Source organism: Hoplias malabaricus, chromosome 2, assembly GCF_029633855.1.
Source record: "Hoplias malabaricus isolate fHopMal1 chromosome 2, fHopMal1.hap1, whole genome shotgun sequence".
Classification (NCBI taxonomy): domain Eukaryota; kingdom Metazoa; phylum Chordata; class Actinopteri; order Characiformes; family Erythrinidae; genus Hoplias; species Hoplias malabaricus.
Genome location: NC_089801.1, coordinates 60,891,135 through 60,904,439, shown reverse-complemented (window position 1 = coordinate 60,904,439; position 13,305 = coordinate 60,891,135). Strand labels below are relative to the sequence as shown.

General features: G+C 39.3%; 1 protein-coding gene across 1 annotated transcript in view; it reads right to left on the bottom strand.

The window, feature by feature from the left end:
* Nucleotides 1–12,914, bottom strand: part of LOC136677562 (mucin-2-like) — a 14,105-nt gene extending 1,191 nt beyond the window's left edge. The window contains exons 1-20 of the mRNA XM_066655142.1: nt 12,845–12,914; nt 11,400–11,608; nt 11,252–11,309; nt 11,003–11,113; nt 9,176–9,244; nt 8,722–8,793; nt 8,536–8,604; nt 7,970–8,038; nt 7,125–7,193; nt 6,680–6,751; nt 6,527–6,595; nt 5,994–6,062; nt 5,691–5,759; nt 5,215–5,598; nt 4,201–4,272; nt 4,015–4,083; nt 3,226–3,291; nt 2,958–3,014; nt 1,706–2,830; nt 192–305 (exon numbers count right to left, since the gene is read on the bottom strand). Coding sequence (XP_066511239.1) covers nt 192–305; nt 1,706–2,830; nt 2,958–3,014; nt 3,226–3,291; nt 4,015–4,083; nt 4,201–4,272; nt 5,215–5,598; nt 5,691–5,759; nt 5,994–6,062; nt 6,527–6,595; nt 6,680–6,751; nt 7,125–7,193; nt 7,970–8,038; nt 8,536–8,604; nt 8,722–8,793; nt 9,176–9,244; nt 11,003–11,113; nt 11,252–11,309; nt 11,400–11,608; nt 12,845–12,914 — 2,962 coding nt within the window. The remainder of the gene's footprint in view (nt 1–191; nt 306–1,705; nt 2,831–2,957; nt 3,015–3,225; nt 3,292–4,014; nt 4,084–4,200; nt 4,273–5,214; nt 5,599–5,690; nt 5,760–5,993; nt 6,063–6,526; nt 6,596–6,679; nt 6,752–7,124; nt 7,194–7,969; nt 8,039–8,535; nt 8,605–8,721; nt 8,794–9,175; nt 9,245–11,002; nt 11,114–11,251; nt 11,310–11,399; nt 11,609–12,844) is intronic.
* Between the last annotated feature and the right edge of the window lie 391 nt (nt 12,915–13,305).

The window sequence follows — 13,305 nt, the reverse complement described above, 5'->3', positions numbered from 1 at the left end:
CTGAACAGAGCAGACAAAAGGAAAGGGGGAAAGGTGAGTAGGAGAAAGACAAAATACAACGTTCAAAAATTCAGTTTATATATTTTATGAAATTTGTCTAAATGGAATATCCATTAAATGAATTGACACCAAGCACAACAGCACACAGCAAACATTAAAAAGATATCTACATTAAAAGATATCTACTGTACCTTTGTTAATCTTTGAAATCTCGATAAGGTCAATTTCCATCTGAGCATTGTTTACACTGAGTGGAGGAATTGCTGTCAAGGAGGTGTATGGTCCCACTACAAATACTTGAATATCTAAGAAAAAACAAATTCTTATTCTATAAACCATATTTTAGACCATGTTTGAACAAGATGCAATTAAAAATAAACCCACCCAACCACCCAAGAGAGTATGCCACAATGGGGTGAAGAGTTATTTTACATAAATACATTGTTATTTTTTACCTAAAGCACTTGTGGAGATGTTAACTGAGTAATTCGTTGCTGTGGGCTTCACCAGCGTAGACACCAAAGTCTCAATCATGTTCAGAAAATCATTCACAGAGGACAAAAGTATTTTTCCAAGTTTCTGAACTTCATTTGTAAGTGCCTTTTCTACAATCTGAACAACAAACAGATCTCAGCAAATTATATTTCAGATGGAAAACAAATACACACACATACATATTATGGAACCAAAGAAGAGTTGGTCCTTCCACAAATGATGATGTCACCCATAGGCATGCGAAGGTTCAGTATCTCAAAAAAAGAGCTGAGCCTCAAATACATGTCAAATAAAACTCAAATATAATAATTACAATAATAATAATAATTATATATATATATATATATATAATTAGTTATTTTCTTGAATTGGTTTATTGAAGTACTTACACTTGGTGGGAGAACAGGACTTGTGCTGTTCATAAGTTGTTTAAACAGCTCTTCTTCACATTCTGCTGTAAAATTCACCTAAACTCATTTTTATACATAGATATGTTTAATAAAAATGACTGTATATGAGTCAGAAATGGAAAGAATAAATATTATGAGATTACATTAAGAACAGATATTCACAAACCTGGCATGATGGAGACAGTGTAATGTTCTGATCTGAATGAAAATAATCGGTTTCTTAAAGTCATATGATTTGCAGGAAACTTTTTTTTTGCAACCTGTATCTCATGGTAATAAATGAAGTTAAATTAAACTGCACAAAACTATGGTTATCATTGCTGCCAAGATTAATAATTCCTGGATGGTTTGTCTTAAAACCTCATGACAAAAATAAAAATGTTAATATGTATTTAAGAAATAAAAATGTTTTCTGTTACCCATATATTACATTTTATACTCACATATAATTATGTCTAGTATGTGCATCTGTATATATTGCAATATTAAATAACCCTGGTTCCTGTGTTATCTCACCACTACACTGAATTAGATGATTGAACACAAAGCTAGAAATAGTAATAAGAGCAAGTAACAAATGTCAATTATGTAAATTTAATAAATAAATAAATAAATAAAATGTCCTTGAACACCTTATACTTTATAAAGGATCAAAGGCTTTTGAATCACAACTTTATATACACTATCCTGGGATCAAAAATTTGATTTTGAAACATCAATAGAAAATATTCCTCTCAAATAACTGGTGTTCTAGAAATCTGTAATATATCTACAGTATAAATGTCCTTATGGAAACTTACATGGTGCTGTGGTTGCTGTAGTGCTGATGGATGTGGGTGCAGTGGTCGCTGTAGTGCTGGTGGATGTGGGTGCAGTGGTCGCTGTAGTGCTGACGGATGTGGGTGCAGTGGTCGCTGTAGTGCTGACGGATGTGGGTGCAGTGGTCGCTGTAGTGCTGACGGATGTGGGTGCAGTGGTCGCTGTAGTGCTGACGGATGTGGGTGCAGTGGTCGCTGTAGTGCTGACGGATGTGGGTGCAGTGGTCGCTGTAGTGCTGACGGATGTGGGTGCAGTGGTCGCTGTAGTGCTGACGGATGTGGGTGCAGTGGTCGCTGTAGTGCTGACGGATGTGGGTGCAGTGGTCGCTGTAGTGCTGACGGATGTGGGTGCAGTGGTCGCTGTAGTGCTGACGGATGTGGGTGCAGTGGTCGCTGTAGTGCTGACGGATGTGGGTGCAGTGGTCGCTGTAGTGCTGACGGATGTGGGTGCAGTGGTCGCTGTAGTGCTGACGGATGTGGGTGCAGTGGTCGCTGTAGTGCTGACGGATGTGGGTGCAGTGGTCGCTGTAGTGCTGACGGATGTGGGTGCAGTGGTCGCTGTAGTGCTGACGGATGTGGGTGCAGTGGTCGCTGTAGTGCTGACGGATGTGGGTGCAGTGGTCGCTGTAGTGCTGACGGATGTGGGTGCAGTGGTCGCTGTAGTGCTGACGGATGTGGGTGCAGTGGTCGCTGTAGTGCTGGTGGATGTGGGTGCAGTGGTCGCTGTAGTGCTGGTGGATGTGGGTGCAGTGGTCGCTGTAGTGCTGGTGGATGTGGGTGCAGTGGTCGCTGTAGTGCTGGTGGATGTGGGTGCAGTGGTCGCTGTAGTGCTGGTGGATGTGGGTGCAGTGGTCGCTGTAGTGCTGGTGGATGTGGGTGCAGTGGTCGCTGTAGTGCTGGTGGATGTGGGTGCAGTGGTCGCTGTAGTGCTGGTGGATGTGGGTGCAGTGGTCGCTGTAGTGCTGGTGGATGTGGGTGCAGTGGTCGCTGTAGTGCTGGTGGATGTGGGTGCAGTGGTCGCAGTAGTGCTGGTGGATGTGGGTGCAGTGGTCGCAGTAGTGCTGGTGGATGTGGGTGAAGCAGAGGCTGAAGTGATGATACTCAGGCCTGAAAGAAGGGCAAAAAACACCCATGAGATCACCCATGCAGGGTGTGACTAGACATGATTGGAACAAAATTCCAATCTTTTAAATCTTGTTGAAATACTGGTTAAAATGTCCTTCTGGAAACCCACCTGAAGTTGAGGTCATTTCAGTGCTAATGGCTGCTGCTGATGTTGTAGTGCTCACACCTTACACAAAGATAATTATAATTCTAAATTAAAATATTAATATTTCATGTAAGTGCACTCTTCTAAAATTTTACTACAGTGTACTATATTCGTAAATTAATTAAAATAATTCACAGCACTATGAAAAGCCACATTTCTTAAATTCAAAGCAGATTTCTTTCTTAAAATCTTCACTGAATCAATGGAAATGGAAAATGGATCTATAACAAACCTGGAGTCATTTTCAGTTCAGTGTTACTGGATGGTGATGAAGAAGAAGTTGATGTGGATCTCACACCTGAAAGAAGTAGAGAAAAATAATGTATCATGGCAGGAACTCAGAGTGTGAGTGTAACTCTATATAGGAGTAAACAGATGTAGCTTGTTTTAATCAGTATTTCAGTGGGCAGGGACAGGACTTGAGTATGAGGAAAGGCTGGAACATATTATTTAATTCTGTGATCTTTAAGTTATCTAAAGGTTATAGTGTCTTTCTGGAAATCTACTTGGGATCATGGGAGGTTCAGAGCTAATGTCCATAGTTGATGTAGGCTTTGAAGTGGTGGTGATCACATCTGAAACAAGGTCAGAAAAAAAGTAATTCATCACAGTGCAGGAGTTAGCTGGCCTGTATTAGTGTTAGCATGCCATAAGACCTTTTCTATGTGTTTGTGGAGGGTAATTGGATCACCCACAAAGAAATGATCTGACAACTGCAGAAGAGTTTGAGTAACTGCAAACCAGATAGTGTTTAGTGTTTTCTCCAAGCCATTTGATTAAAACCTATTTTTGGATGGCATTAATTATTAACGGGGAGCTGGGGTAACGTGTGTATGTGTGTGTGTGTGCATTTTTAAGCATGGGAGATGCTTTATATGAATTAAAATGTTGATGATATGATGATGATGATGATGGTGATAGTGATGAAGTAGATGCTGTAACTATAGTAAGTGACTAAATACTCTGAAACTCAACGAGGATGATTTAATCTCCAAGCTACAATATCCTTCTGGATACCTACTTGGAATGGTGGTCAGTTCAGTGCTAATGCCCTTTGTTGAAGAAGAGGCTGAAATGGTGGTGTTCGCACCTGAAAAATGAATAAAATCTTTATCAAATAATGTGCATAAACATTGAACTGCTCTAGATAACAGATTTATTTTCACATGAGGTTTGTGAAACTTAAGAGCTCCCTTTTGTGACATACTTGATGTAGTGGTCAGTTCAGTGCTCATAGCTGCTGATGTTGTCGTAGTGACTGAACTGGTGGTGCTCATATCTTAAGAGAAAACAAAAATCAAATGAAAATATGTACAACTTTATAATCTAATGCACTGTCCACATATGGACAGTTGCAATTTTATTTGTTTTCCTTATAAAACGAAATTGTCAGTTTAAAACTACATTGCTCAAATATTCCTTGTCTTTTCGTACTGGGATCTTTTTTCAGATATGAGCGCATCACAGTGGATCGCTTACATAGACAAACTGGCAGCTGGCAGCATCCAAACTTCCATTGTGTGCTCTAATTACAGAAATGAACAGCGATCTTCTCTAAAAATTGTTCTGTAAACTGTGAAAGTTAACAGTCCAGGGGTGCACTCCAACCATAATAAATGTATTCTGATGAAGCTTATGTTCTCAACCCTTATGTCTATAATGAACACATTTATATTAAACTGGAAAATGTACAATTCAGTGTCAATTCTAAGTAAATAAGTACTATTTTTCCGCTTTGCCTACTGCTCAAAAATAAAGTATACAATAAATTTTACTATGACTGGAGGTGGTCAGAGTGATGTTGCTCACATCTGTAAAGAAGTCAAAAATCAAACAGAGCAAAACAAAACATAATGAATCGTATTGAATGTTAACAGTTCTACAGTTACTAAAATGGAAAATAATCCACAGTGTCAGAGTGTCCACTGTCAATGTTCATGATCAAATATCTGTTTTTGTTTTTTCCTAAACACTGGTTTATTTCTTCACCTAATTTCTGGGCACCACTGTGTTAGATATTAACCCTGTGTTACTGAATTAGCAGCTCAATCTGCTTAACTGGTACAGAGTAGTAGATGACTTTTCCAGACAGGGACAGTTGATGTTGGAATTTTTAATTTCTAGTGAATGGAAGGGAAGGGAACGAAATACGGAAGGATATGATTAAACACTGGTTAATATCACTGGAAAACCAGTTCACTTTATCTTACACATACAGTACCTGCACAGTAAGCAGCAGGGCAGATGTTTGGGTTCACAAACTCATAGACGTAATAGTTTCCTGGACATGCTTTGACTCGAATTGGTGTGAATGTGTAATAACAGCAGTTATTTTCATACGCCCCACAGACAACACGTGTGACTATTCCATCCGCGATCTGAGGGTGAGGGCCATTCAGCCACAGAGTGATATTAGTGCCACATCTGTATTCATTAACACTGGTCTCTGGCATACGGACACTCATCCCGTAATACAGCAGCCGGTACCAGCCATTCCCAAACTGGTTGTCACAGTTGGATCCTCCATTTGCATTAGTAGCTCTCCAGGATTGATCCAGAGAAGTGTAGTTGTTGCAGGGTTCATAAGTGGGTAGACTGGAGGATACTTTCATAAAGACAGAGGGAAAACTTTCAATATATAATTTACACTGATAATGTACTGTTTGTGAGTTCTGAAGGGTCCAGTTGGATACTTACTTTGAGATGTGGTCAGTCCAGTGCTAACAGTAGATGATGAAGCAGAAGCTGAAGTGTTGTTGCTCACATCTGAAAGAGGAATATAAAACAAAGATAGGTGAGATCATGGGTGCTGGCAAGGCTGGAGGAACATGAGGGGAACAACACAACAAACAGCAAATGGCTGAAGAAATCTAGGAACATAGAGCACAGGACAGGGACAGGACCTGAGTATGAGGAAAGGCCGGAATATATTTAAATATATTCTTTAATGCTGTGATCCGTAAGTTATCTAAAGGTTGCAGTATCCTTCTGGAAACCTACTTGGGATCATGGGAGGTTCAGAGCTAATGTCGATAGTTGAAGTAGACTTTGAAGTGGATGTGATCACATCTGAAAAAAGGTCAGAGAAAAAGTAATTCATCACAGTGCTGGAGTTAGCTGGGCTGTATTAGTGAAGTTAGCATGTAGTAAGGCTTGAACTAATTAACTGTGTTTGTGGAGATTATCTGGATCAGCCACAAGAAACGATCTGACAACTGCAGGAGAGTTTGAGTAACTGTAAACCAGATAGTGTTTATTGTCTCTCCATGCCAGTTGATTAAAACCCATTTTTGGATGGCAATATTTATTAATAGGGAGCTGGGGTAATGTGTGTGTGTGTGTGTGTGTGTGTGTGTGTGTGTACATTTTTAAGCATGGAAATGCTCTATATGAATTATAGTGACAATGATGATGATGATGATGATTATAATGGTGATGAAGCACCTGCCATAACTATACTAAGTGATTAACTACACTGAAATTCAACAGGGCTGATTAAATCTCTAAGTAAAAATGTCCCCCTGGAATCCTACTTGGAATGGTGGTCAGTTCAGTGCTAATGGCCGCTGTTGAAGAAGGGGCTAAAGTGGTGGTGTTCACACCTGAAAGAAGAATCAAATCTTTATCAAAACACATTCAAACATCTGGAAGTGCTGTAGATAATACACATTTGATTTTTGACTCACTTGCTGTAGTGGTCAGTTCAATGCTAATTTCTGCTGATGTTGTGGTAGTGACCGAACTGGTGGTGAACAAATCTGAGGAAATTAAATAATGATGAGAAAGATTTTATAATCTAATGCACTGTCCACATATGGACAGTTTGAATTGCTTTGTTTTCCTTCTAAAATGAAATTGTCAGTTAAAAACTACATTGCTCAAATGATCCTTGTCTTTTCATAGTGGGATCTTTTATCAAACATGTGCACATCACAGTCGACTGCTTACGCCAACAAACTGGCAGCTGAAATGCACTATATGAATTAAAATGTTAATCATGTGATGATTATGGCGATGATGATGGTGGTGGTGATGAAGTAACAGCAGTAAAGTATTGTAAGTTAATAACTACTCTGAATCTCAACAGGTCTGATTAAATCTCCAAGTTACAATGTCCTTATGGAAACCTACTTGGAGTGGTGGTCAGTTCAGTGCTAATGCCCTTTGTTGAAGAAGAGGCTGAAGTGGTGGTGTTCGCACCTGAAAAAAAAAATCAAATCTTTATCAAATAATGGGCATTAACCTTGAAGTGCTCAAATATTCCTTGTCTTTTCATACTGGAATATTTTTTCAGATATGAGCGCATCACAGTGGACCACATACAAAGACAAACTGGAAGCTGGCAGCATCCAAACCGCATAGTCATATCTTAAGAGAAAACAAAATCAAATGAAAATGTGTACAACTTTATAATCTAATGCATTGTCCACATATGGACAGTTGCAATTTATTTGTTTTCCTTCTAAAATGAAATTGTCAGTTAAAAACTACATTGCTCAAATAATCCTTATCTTTTCATAGTGGGATCTTTTGGGATCTTCTTCCTTCCAAAATGAAATTGTCAGTTAAAATCTACGTTGCTCAAATGATCCTTGTCTTTTCATACTGGGATATTATTTCAGATATGAGCACATCACAGTGGACCGCTTACATAGACAAACTGGCAGCTGACAGCATCCAAACCGCATTGGTTCATGCTCAATTAGTCTTATTCCAGTGTGTGCTCTAATTACAGGAATGAACAGTTATCTTCTCTAAAGAATTGTTCTGTAAACTGTGAAAGTTAACAGTCCAGGGGAGCACTCTGACCATAATAAATTCATTCGATTGAAACTCATTTTCTCCACCCTCATGACTATAGCAAACACATTAATATTGAACTGGAAAATCTATGATTCAGTGTCAATTCTATGTAAGTAAACACTATTTTTCCTTTTTGCTTACTGTTCATAAATAAAGTATATAATAAATCTTACTTGGCGTGGAAGTCAGCTCAGTGCTAGTGGCTGCTGATGAAGTAGTGACAAAAATGGTGTTGCTCACATCTAAAAAGAAGGCACAAATCAAAGCAGAACGTAGCAAAAGGAAGCAAAATCATTTTATATTTGAAAGTTTAAAATTATACAGTTACTACAATGGAATGTAATTCAGAGTGTCTACTGTCATTGGTCATGATAAAATCCCTGCTTTATTTTGTACACAGGTTGTGTGTGTGTGTTTGTGTGTGCTTAAGCCCAGGAAATGCACTATATGAATTAAAGTGTTAATGATTTGGTGAGCCCTGTGAAGGACTGGCGCCCTCTCCAATGTGTAAACCCGCCTTACGCCCAATGATTCCAGGTAGGCTCTGGACCCACCGCTACCCTGAACTGAATAAGCGGTTACAGGTTATGAATGAATGAATGATGTGATGATTATGGTGATGATGATGGTGAAGGTGGTGATGAAGTACCAGCTGTAATGTATTGTAAATGATTAAGTACTCTGAATCTCGACAGGTCTGGTTTAATCTCCAAGTTACAATGTCCTTCTGGGAACCTACTTGTAGTGGGGGTCAGTTCAGTGGTAATGCCCGTTGTTGAAGAAGTGGCTGAAGCGTTAGTGTTCACACCTGGAAAAAAAATCATATCTTTATCAAATTATGTGCATGTGTTTTCAAGGGCTGTAGATAATAGATTTACTTTCACATGAGGTTTGTCAAAGTTAAGAGCTCCCTTTTGTGACATACTTAGTTTAGTGGTCAGTTCAGTGCTAATTTCTGCTGATGTTGTGGTAGTGACCGAACTGGTGGTGCTCATATCTTAAGAGAAAACAAAAATCAAATGAAAATGTGTACAAATTTATAATCTAATGCACTGTCCACATATGGACAGTTTGAATTGCTTTGTTTTCCTTCTAAAATGAAATTGTCAGTTAAAAACTACATTGCTCAAATGATCCTTGTCTTTTCATAGTGGGATCTTTTATCAAACATGTGCACATCACAGTCGACTGCTTACGCCAACAAACTGGCAGCTGAAATGCACTATATGAATTAAAGTGTTAATCATGTGATGATTATGGCGATGATGGTCATGATGGTGATGAAGTACCAGCTGTAAAGTATTGTAAGTTATTAACTACTCTGAATCTCAACAGGTCTGATTAAATCTCCAAGTTACAATGTCCTTATGGAAACCTACTTGGAGTGATGGTCAGTTCAGTGCTAATGCCCTTTGTTGAAGAAGAGGCTGAAGTGGTGGTGTTCGCACCTGAAAAAAAAAATCAAATCTTTATCAAATAATGGACATTAACCTTGAAGTGCTGTAGATAACAGCTATAATTTCACATGAGGTTTGTGAAAGTTAAGAGCTCCCTTTTGTGACATGTGCTCCCTTTTGTGTAGTGGTCAGTTCAGTGCTCATATCTGCTGATGTTGTTGTAGTGACCGAACTGGTGGTGCTCATATCTTAAGAGAAAACAAAAATCAAATAAAAATGTGTACAACTTTATAATCTAAAGCACTGTCCACATATGGACAGTTGCAATTTATTTGTTTTCCTTCTAAAATGAAATTGTCAGTTAAAAAGTACATTGCTCAAATATTCCTTGTCCAGGCCCGTAAAACCCCCTCCAAAGACCCTTTTTATGACTTAAGGACCCCCAGGGTCAAGGAAAGAATGCAGAGAGACACAGAGACTCAATCTTGATTGAAACCCACAATGCCCTCTTTAAAGGACACCTTTTTAAAGACTGTTAACTCTAAAAGACTCAAACATCCCAAAGTTCTTACATGGAAAACAAGTTGTATATGGGCACAACTGTTTGAAATTAATCCCGTTTTGACAATCAAAATAGGTGGAATTAATTTACATGTGTTTAAAGTCATTTTTGTTTATATGAATTTATGTAGAACCAAGGTAGTCACATACTATGTGTTTAGTTGGTTAATAATTATAAAGAAACATGGTTATCTTTTTCTTAATTATATTACTTTGTGTTAACATATACTCTTTTATATTGCAAAGTATTCACTTAGGGATGGTCAAGTCTTTGTCTTGTCAAGTGTCATAAATTCTATGTGATGCCACTCCCAAGGTACAGGAAACAGCCAATCAGGAGCAAGAAAAGCTCCAATTCTCCCTCATTGAGGACGAATCAGGTATTCGGGGCGGGTTTTCTAAACTCTAGTTAAAAACCTGTGGCGCCAAATGACACAAGCTTTTTCCAGCTTTTGAGCTTTGTAAGGTTTTTCGAACTTTTTGGGCTTCTGCCCTTTTTTCTCCGATGTTCGACTCTTCACTTGAAGGCTCCAGACACTTGGGGCGTTGTCTCTTTTAGCTTTTTCAAGGCTAAAAGAGTAAAATGACCTGAGTTTTGGAAATGACTCTACAGGCGTCAGACTCATGGCTTTCTTAAACAGTCTTGGACCTTTAAAGCGTGGTCCAGATTGTAGCGTATGTTGGGTGTCATACGCCACGATACCTTTGTGAATATATATTTAATACATATATTTATAATTTGTGTTTATAGCGTTGACCTTATTCAAACTCATATAATCTCTGATATTTGACTTAATGATATTAATTAAAGTTTATAATTGGCTTAAGCAATTAAAACGTTAATAATTAGTCTGAGAATGAATAATAATCAAGCTAATGTGAGTACGTCAGGATTTTCAGAAATTCTAATGAACAAACTGCACACACTGTTATTTCAAATAATGAAAGTTTTATTAACAGAGAGAAGATATTTAATTAACATAGCGTAGCCTTATAATCTCACAGTATCACCACAGGGTAGACCGATTCGAGCTTAAAGGTGAGCTAGGTACTTCTGGCTTGTGACTAAAGTGTTGCTAACTAAGGTTTAATTAATACAAAATTTATCAAGAAACTTGATTCGATTTTCAGCTCTGGAAATGCATAAGTTTAGCTTACTTTTTCGTCGATTTTCACCACTCGTTTGGATGCAGAGGCTCTCTGAGGTCCTGGGAGTGAAGGCGTCTCACTTAGTCTCGCGGTTTTTACCGCAGAAGCGTCCAGGCTGAGTCAGCGTGGAGGTCCTTCTTCGTTGGTTGAGTTGTCTCGGGCATACCCGGAGTGTGATGACGCAGGCGGCAGGATCCTCTCTTCGGCTTTCTGTCCAGAGTGGGAGGGTCCAAAGTATGGAAGTCTTGGACGAAAGGTTCGCTAGTTACTGCAGCTCCAGAACTGAAAATCGATTCAATAAACTCACTTATTCTAAGACTTTCTGGTATCTCGGCAGTGTTTCCTTACTCTGGCCACGAATAAGTTCACCTGCTTTGATCAGTCGTGAGATTAAACTTAGATTGGGCTATAAAACATAAACACGATTAAAAGAAAAGAAGATATTCGAATCATTCGACGCGTTATTAAAACTTCATACTATGAGCTAATTCAAGACGTCTCCTGGAAGCTTTGATGAAGTCTGAGAGTTTTCTTTGTCTCGTCGGCTGGAAGGAGAGGCGTCTCTTTGTTGTTTCAAAGTTTCTCGGATTTTCTTGCCGTTGTCGTCGTCCTCTCTTTTCCGCTTTCTTTCGTGGACCGTTACTTCTGTCGAGCTCTCGTAACTGCTCTCGAGCTCTCGTAACTGAATTGTGAACAGTCGAGCTGCTGTTTTTCAAAGTCAGCGCGATCACGCCCTAATGGGAGGCGTTCTTTCCTGATTGGACGCGAGTTCAGGCTCACGTGACTGACTTCATGAGACAGAAAAGAGTGAAGGCTGGATCAAAGATTTTAAACAATAAGTAATAAGATAGACATTTCCCGTATCGAAATTTCCTATTCATATTAGTAACATACAACAATGAGTATACTGGATTATTAATATCAAACATTTACATAAGGTTTCATCTTTACGTCCCATTTATGATGATACGCTGGAAAAGAACATTAATCCGTTTTCTCTATTAGGAGACAGAACTTCTTTTCATGATAGAAACAATCGGCAACATACAACATTTCATTAGAAGGTGGGCATTCATCTGAGGACACAGAAAGGGACATTAATACATTTGTCTATACACATTTAATCAGAATTTGACTATTTTCCGCTATTGTTTTAGGCGACTCCGCGCGAGGCGTAGTTTCGCCAGTGTCCATTTGGGGTCGCTGTTGGTCCATGTGTAGGTTGTCGTGTAGATGAGTCAATGGGGTTCAACTCGAGGTCACCCCTTCTAAACATCTGCTGATTCCCGTGGGAGATAACGAGAGACATTGAGGTGCCACTTCGTCATAAACGGGATTATAACCCTTCCTTTTGTTTGAGGTTCCTGTCTCTTAAAAGCATTATAAAAATCGGTTATCTCGACAGTTCCTGGCCATGTGTCACTTGAAAGTGTTCTTAGGTGGGTGCGTGTGTGTGGGGGCTGCAAGGCCTTTGCCCCCTGCGGTTCGTGGAATGCTGACTTCGGGACCAGATGGAAGGTCCTCTTCAGAATGGAAAAGTTTTAATTAAAACTTTTCATTTCTTCATTTATATTCTGTCCATATCTATCTTCGGTCCATACTCCACTACAAGATAGAAACTACAGATTAAGAAGAGCTATAGTTTAACGCTAGCAAAATTTCAACGCCACACCCAGAGCATGAAGGCAACCTTAGACCTCTGACCCTCCAAACGACGACAACGCCACGAAGAGGACTGCTGCACGCACCCTCAGAATGACCTTCTGAGATGTGGAAACCTGCACAGGTGAGACCTGCATGGACGTGCCTCTCTCTCTCTCTCACAAGGCAGCAGATCAGCGACGATGAAGAATCCCCACAGAGACCTTCAGAACACCACCAGCTCCGACGCCTGCGTCTGAAAGCCTCGGGAGAAAATGAACACCCGCTGTTGCAACCTACAAGGCCCGCGTCTGCAATTCTCCAGGAAGTCGTGCCGGAAGGCACCGTCAGCGTCATGCTTCCCGTTCATCTCCGGATACGTAAGGTCACATGGTTTCATGTCTCTCATGGCTCATGGGTTGGTACTGAAAGTTTGCTGGGATAAACAATAGCCTTTCTTAGAACTTAGGACAATAATTATCATAGAGAAATTCCCTCACATATTAATCTCCCTGTTCCCTCATGTATCCTTTCTTGTATGGAATTTTAACTTCTAGTTCAGATTCCATTTCAGAGTCAAGAACCCACGGCGGGTCAATAAGCATAATTCATTAATAATAGTTAATTCTAGCTACTTTTGCTGTATAATATGTGAAGATGACCTATTTGTCTAAGTTAAAATTAAGACAGGTAAGGACACTACATATTAGTTAATGGCTCCCAAACATGGAGCTTAGCAAAATGAATTAAATAATTAATTA